At 30.6% G+C, this 7,165-nt stretch overlaps 2 protein-coding genes across 2 annotated transcripts; both read right to left on the bottom strand.

The window, feature by feature from the left end:
• Nucleotides 1–3,107: 3,107 nt before the first annotated feature.
• LOC110665353 (fasciclin-like arabinogalactan protein 12) lies at nucleotides 3,108–4,361 on the bottom strand. The gene has a single exon (XM_021825416.2). The coding sequence runs from the start codon at nucleotides 4,025–4,027 to the stop codon at nucleotides 3,281–3,283; it is 747 nt and encodes a 248-aa protein (XP_021681108.2). The 5' UTR covers nucleotides 4,028–4,361; the 3' UTR covers nucleotides 3,108–3,280.
• Nucleotides 4,362–5,592: 1,231 nt separating this feature from the next.
• Nucleotides 5,593–6,817, bottom strand: LOC110665392 (fasciclin-like arabinogalactan protein 12). The gene has a single exon (XM_021825479.2). It carries the CDS (start codon nucleotides 6,562–6,564, stop codon nucleotides 5,809–5,811), a length of 756 nt encoding a protein of 251 aa, XP_021681171.2. The 5' UTR covers nucleotides 6,565–6,817; the 3' UTR covers nucleotides 5,593–5,808.
• Between the last annotated feature and the right edge of the window lie 348 nt (nucleotides 6,818–7,165).

Raw genomic sequence — 7,165 nt, 5'->3', positions numbered from 1 at the left:
TCTTATGATCTCAAGTGAAGTTTTTTTTTTTTTACCCTTAAGAAAAATATATATATTTCTCCTAATCTAAGTGGGTGATAAGCAAACTGTGAAAGCCTTTATGTGGAAGCAATTTTACTGTATTTCAACAACATTTATAACTTAAATTCACAGCCTACTTTATAGAAAAACAAACAAGAACCGAAAAGAGAAGTGGGGAGAAAATTAATTGACAGAGATAGCTAAGGTTCCTAAGAAATTGCAAAAATAATTAAGAGAAATTTTCATTTTTTATCACTCAATATTTAATTATTATTAAATAATTAATTAAGATTTATTTGATTTAATTATTAGTGACAATTACTTTTTATTGAACTTTCATTATCTTTAAACTTGAAATCTCATATAATAATTTTTTTTAATTAATGAAGTTTGAATTCAAACATAAATTTTTCTGCTGATAAGTAATATGCATTCAGCTATTAAATTAAGCCAGACAGATAAAATTTTTTGCAATCTTAATATATAAACTCTCCTGATTGAGATCGCTAATGCATGTGTTTCTATCGATTACCCGATTGACATTTGATAACCTTTAAAGCTCGATAAACCGATAAAGAGGCTGCCAAGGTGGGATTCTCATCAAATGTTAATCCATGAAGAAAATGTGAAAAAAATTCTGACAAAACTCTAATAATTTACAGACAAAGATTTTTGAAGATCCAACTTTCAATATTCTTTTTAGAAAATAGCTTTCTTATTTGATTCTTTTGAAGTTTTCTAATGAATAATTATATATATGTTGAAGAATAGCTTCAATTTTTTTTTTTAATCATAGATATTTTTATCGATTTATGTGATTAAAATTAAATTCTTTATTTGAGTGATTTTAAAAGTACACTCTCATACATCAATTTAATGAATTAAAAATTAATTTTAAGTAATTTTTTATGTTCTTTTAATGAAGTTAAACTGTTAATTAAAAATAAAACTTTTATCTTTGCTTACTAAAATAATCTATTTAATCAAAATTGATATTACTCTCTCTATATATAAAAGTTTAACTTAAAGTAATTTATGTTTCTACTTACATTATTTATAAATAGATGAATTTTTACTATTTTGCATAACACTAAAGAAAAAGAAAAGTGTTTGAGAGAGTTTAAAGTCAAAGAAAAGATGTTTTTTGAGTAGAACTTTCACTAATGTAGAATTAGTTTGAATCACAACATGAAATTGTAAGAATCACAAAACGAAATTATCAGGCTATTGTAGTTGATTGAAAACAAGCCAACATAACAGATAAGTTGCATTAGTTTTATGAGATTTACCTATCATGGAGAGCTTGAATCTCTTTTAACAGAGTGAGATATCTGTGCTTCAGTTTGATTTATCTCATTAATTTATTTTTCATATTTTAATTATTATTTAATTTATTTTATATATATATAAAATTAAAAAAATTGTCCATGATGAATTTCAATGAAATTACATGGTACCATATGAAAGCAACTTCCTACTATATAATGTCATATTCCAAGCAAATCACAGCCAGAATTTTCTTCATAAATCAACTTTTCATTGCCTATTTTTCTTAAAGTAACCGACCAAACCTTTCGCTATTAATTTAATGTCCACAAAATAAATTTATTTAATTTCTAACTTGAAAAATAATCTCATAAGTGACATGTGGATACAATTGGCCATCTACTGGATTTAATTCATATTGGCCCAGAGATGACCTTTTTTTCAAAAAAAAATATATTAAAAAATTCATCTCTTTCTGTTTGTTGTCGCTTTGATGGAACAAATTAATTGCTTTGCAGCCAGCCAAGAACACATTTAATTCATTTTTAACCCATTTTTATTGTGCTATAATAAAAATTCAAATTTTTTTCCTCTCCCATCTTTAAAATATTTCAATATTTTTTCTGACTGTTCATATATTAATTGAAATTAATTTTTTTAAAATGAATTCAAAAGGCATATTTATACATTCAGTTTACATATTCAATAGAATTACTTTTAAATATTAATATTTAAATTTTGATTGTTAATAAAACAAAAAAAATATAATTCACTTACTATCTCACATATAAATTTTACACCTCTTTTTTAGATAAGGTAAATTAATACTCATGAAAAAAGCTTGAATATAAAGAAAAAATAAAGGATAATTTATTATTTGGTCCTTGAATTTTAACAGATATTAAGATTTATTTTTCGTATTTTAGAAATTGAATGATTTAATCACTCACTTATATCTCTGTTAAAATTAAAGGTATTTTCGTCCAATACTACCATCAGTTTAAGTGAAAAAAATAAATATATCATTTATTCAATTAAAAAAATTTAATATTTAGTCCTTAGATTTTAATAGATATTACAACTTGGTATTTGTATTTTGAAAATTGAATGATTTAGTCCATATATTTGATAATGGCTAAAATTATTAGAATTTTTTTTCTTATTAACTTTGTTTTTATTAAAAGTTTTGTTGAATTCATTTTATAAAACAAAAAGGATTAATTTATTTGATAACAATTAATTTTAATTAAAGGAAAATATAAGAGACTGAATCATTTAATTTCTAAAATATAGGAATTAAATCATAATATCAGTCAATTCTGAGGATCAAATAATAAATTTTACTTAATAAAATAAAGGGTATATTTGTCTTTTCACTTAAACTAACGATGATATTGGACGAAAAGACTCTTGATTTTTATAAAAACATAAATGAGAAACTAAATCATTCAATTTTCAAAATATAAAGATCAAATTATAATATCAGTTAAAACTCAAGAGCTAAATACTAAACTTTCTAAAAAAACATAACTAGTAAGTATGCACATAGACCAACTACACAATAATTTACCATCAGATAAATATTGAACATTTTAATTATTAACGCTTTTTTTTTCTCATGAATTTTACATTATTGAGGACAATGTATTTCTCTGTACCCTACTTAATTAAAATTTGAAAAGCAACAAGTTGTTTACTAATTTGAAAAATAGGAAAACTGATTGACCACCTCCATATTACCCACCCACACTTTACATCTTTGTGAGAATAATATTATGATCACATAGCTCAAACAAGACAAAACAAAACATTATCACAACTTTAAAATTCAATCTGAACCACAACTTATTCATTAAATCATGCAAATTGCTTTAATTCTTCAAAATCTCTCTCCATCTTTCCATCACATCACCGCCGTCCATTACTTCCAACTAAGCAAAATCATACACCATTCTATAACTGACCCCACAACCCACCAAACTGCTATATATTGTTACAAAGAAAATGTTGCAGAAACTGTACCAATTACTCCTAGCAACACCACCAGATTATAATCCACAACAGAACTTACTGCACCAGAAGTATCCTTATGAACTTCATCTTCTTCTTCATCAGGAGTCTCTGCCTTAGTCTTTGTTGTTGCGAGTGCCGGTGCCGGTGCCGGAGGCTTTGGGGTAAATATGTCCAAAGGAAGTAGCACCTTATCCACCTTATATATAGCCAGATGGTCATCTGTGTATACAGTGTCAGAGATGGTAGTATTGGTGAGTCCTGTACTTATATTCACTGAACTCCCACTTGTAGTCACGTTGAGCTGAAACCTAACGCCTGATCCAGCATGTGTCTTTAAGGGGTTAGTCACAGTATCGAATTGGGTAGCGGAGATGAATGTTGGGACAATGTGAAACTGAACTAACTCCACCATTTCTTGACTGGTCAAGGAGCTGAGAGTACGTTTCTTGAGGCTTGAAAATGCACTATCGCTTGGTGCGAAGATTGTTAATCCGTTGTTTGTGTTCCCTAGCTGGGAGTTTAAGTTGCTATCCAACTGGGTGGATTTCAAGAGACGGATAAAGGTCTTGAATTGGCCAGCCTTCTTGAGGATTTTGATGACATTAGTGGGGCCTCGTGGTGGCGCTGGAGCCGGAGCCGGCGCAGGTGACTGAGCTAGGGTTGTGGTACAATAGAAGAATAAGAAGAAGATAAAAAATGAAAATGAGAAGAGAAATTGTTGCTTCATCTTTGCGATGTTTACTTGGGCTTTGCACAAGTGTTTGATGGCTAGGGATGGATTTTATTATGGTGGGAAGAACGAGTTAGGTATAATGTGCAAATTAGTAGCGAAAAAAATTTGGTGGTGAGCGGCCTAATTTTTATTAAAAAGTGTGGAGAATCAGTGGAGAGAGAGACATAGCAGCAACTAGCTTGCTTAGAGTAGCAGGAATAAAAAGGCAAATATTTCAATATGATTTTACCACAATTGATAAAACTTGCAATAGCATTCATAACACTTACATTTTCACGAGAGCACTGCAGTTGCAGAAATCATAAAACTTTTCAACTATCCCACATGCATGCCCCATTAGTGGAACTCATTGTAATTATGTTTCTTTCTAATTATTCATTTCTACTCCTCTTAATAATATTTTTTCTAAAAGAGAATATGAGTTCTTCCATTGATAATAGAGTGAGTTTTATCACTGCATCCAATAGTAGTTAGTACATATTTTAGTTTTATTATACTGCTTTAATCTTGTAATCAATTAATTTCTATTATTCATAATGAACATTTGGTTTATGGTCATCCTTTCAATCTTAATTAAATCAAAATTATTTTATTAATGGTTATAAATTCTATACTTCTTAATGATATTTAAAATGAGTTATTGATAAAATTTTTCCTTATAAGAGAAATTTTGCTTGAGGTCTAAAACTTTGTTGTCCCATTAATTTTGTGTAGCATCCCATCCATTGATTACAAAGAAGGTGGCAGCTTACTTTCACATGTGGTCTGTGGTCTGGTCAGGGCAGGTTTTCTTTTTGTCCTTCACAAAGGAAAGAGACAAGAAAGTAAAAAAGCCAAATCAGTGCCTGATGCCCTGAAATTTCTTCAGGCATCGGCCACCATAATGGGTCCCCTGCTGAAAGGCTGAAAAGCTATCCAAACCCAATGGATCTTTCACGAACCCATCTTGCAGAAATAGAAATGCCCATCAAGAAAAATTTATTGGGCCTCTCTCATCCATATTCTAAAGCGTGTGCCCTTATAATTTTATTTTTTTTTAGAAACTTTTGGTTTGATTTTATTTTCATTCTTATATTTAATTTTTGTTAATTATTTGATTTCTAAATTTTAATTAGCATTATAATTTGATATTTATATTTTAAAAATTGATTGATTAAGTAAATTTTCTTTAATAATGATCAAAATTTATGAACTAAATAATAAATTTTACTTAATTAAATAAATTATATATTTATCTTTTCACTTAATTAAATAGTAATATAGACAAAATGATTTCTAATTTTGAGAAAAATATAAATGAAATTAAATTATTTAATTTTACAAATATAAGAATCGAATCAAAAAATCATGGACCAATTGATAAATTACCTTTTTGTTAGTTACAATAAAATAAAATAAAATAAAATTAAAAATTAATTTTTACTAAAAATTTTACTAAATTTAATTTATTATAAATTCAGAATTTGTTTATTTTACATATAATTATTTATATATTGTATCTTGAAACGGTGAGAGGTTAAAAAATAAATTTTCAATTTTAATATTATATATAAGTTCAATTATTCAATCCAATATTTTCGTCTCATATTTGAAAACTTCCAAATTCCAATTCAATCTTAATCAGAAACAGTAATGATACATAAAGAAATGATTGAAAAAGCACGTACTCACTTGTTGATGATCACCACTGCTCAATATTGCAACCCATCAAAATCATAATAAACCAGGAAAAAAAATAAATAAAGAGAGACTCACTCCACCCCCACATCTTGGTGTCACAAAGAGAACATTGTTGCAGTAACTAAGACAACTCCAAGTACCACTGCCCAATTATAATGCAAAACAGAGCTAATTGCTCCAGAAACATCTTTAGGAATTTCAGGACTCTCTGCTGGCTTCGCCGGTGCCGGTGCAGCTGCCGGTGGAAAAAGGTATTTAGGAAGAAGAACCTTGTCAATCTCATAAATAGCAACCTGTTTATCAGTGTATACAGTGTTAGCTAGACTTGTTTTTGTGAGTCCTGTATTTATAGTCACTGAACTGTCAGTGGTGGATATGGTCATTGGGTACCGACTATCGGATCCTGCCAATGTCATTACTGGATTACTCAGAGTCTGGAAGTCGGAAGTTGAGAGAAACCTGGGTAATATATGAAACTGCAGAAACGCCACCTTTTCTCTGTCGTTTAGAGACCCCAGAGCGCCTGCTCTAAGGTTTGAAAATGCAGCATCGGTTGGGGCAAAGATGGTTATACCATCGGTTGAGCTGTTGAGTTGGGAAGTTAACTGAGTATCCACATGGGTGGCCTTTATAAGGCGGACGAAGGCTGTGAAGTGGCCGGCCTTTAGGAGGATTTGGATGACGTCTACCGGGCCAGGTGGCGGAGGGGAGCTGTGTGGGCGGTGAGATGGGCGGTGTGTTGGTGCCTGTGCTGGAGCAGCTACTGGTGCAGAGGCTGGTGACTGGGAAAGTGTGTTGGTGCAATGGAGGATGAGCAGAAGAAGTGAAAATGAGAAAAGATAGTGTTCCATCTTGAAAAGTGATAGCCTAAATTGCTCCGAGAAAGTGTGAAAAATTGACGCAACTCAAGCAAGAAGGTGCTTGCACAAGTGATTGATGTGTAAAGAGGGGTTAAGGGGGCTTTTTAAGATGGTGGGAAGAGAATGAAATTAGGTGTTATTTTCAAATTTTGGTTACAATAACTTAGTTGCTAGTACCTTATCCATCTTTAATTGTTGGAAAAAAATTATAGATACTAGTGCCTTGTCCTACTTCAGAAGGTGAAGGATATCAATGGCGAGAGATATAAAGCTGTTGCAGCCACTAGTTTGCTTGGAAAAGCAGGAAAAAGATGAGGGGATTTCAAGTGGTTGTGCAGGCAAATGATTGTTGAAATGGGGTTTGTCTATGTCAAACACGAAGTGCTACTCTATCACTCTAGAGTGTCTCGGAGCCTTCTGTGACCTTTCAGCTGAAGAAAATGCACAAGTTTCCTTAGTTTCAGCTGCCATAATCCAATCCAATCCTCTGAAATTATTAATCTGATCAAAAGACGTAGTCCTCAGGAACCTAAGATCTTCTAATTTTCATTGGTTTTGCATGCTTGGTCTGATCAGAAATCACAAGGTTCAC

Source organism: Hevea brasiliensis, chromosome 6 (genome assembly GCF_030052815.1).
Source record: "Hevea brasiliensis isolate MT/VB/25A 57/8 chromosome 6, ASM3005281v1, whole genome shotgun sequence".
Taxonomy (NCBI): Eukaryota; Viridiplantae; Streptophyta; class Magnoliopsida; order Malpighiales; family Euphorbiaceae; genus Hevea; species Hevea brasiliensis.
The sequence above is the reverse complement of the archived record's forward strand: the minus strand, read 5'-3'. Positions and strand labels throughout refer to the sequence as shown.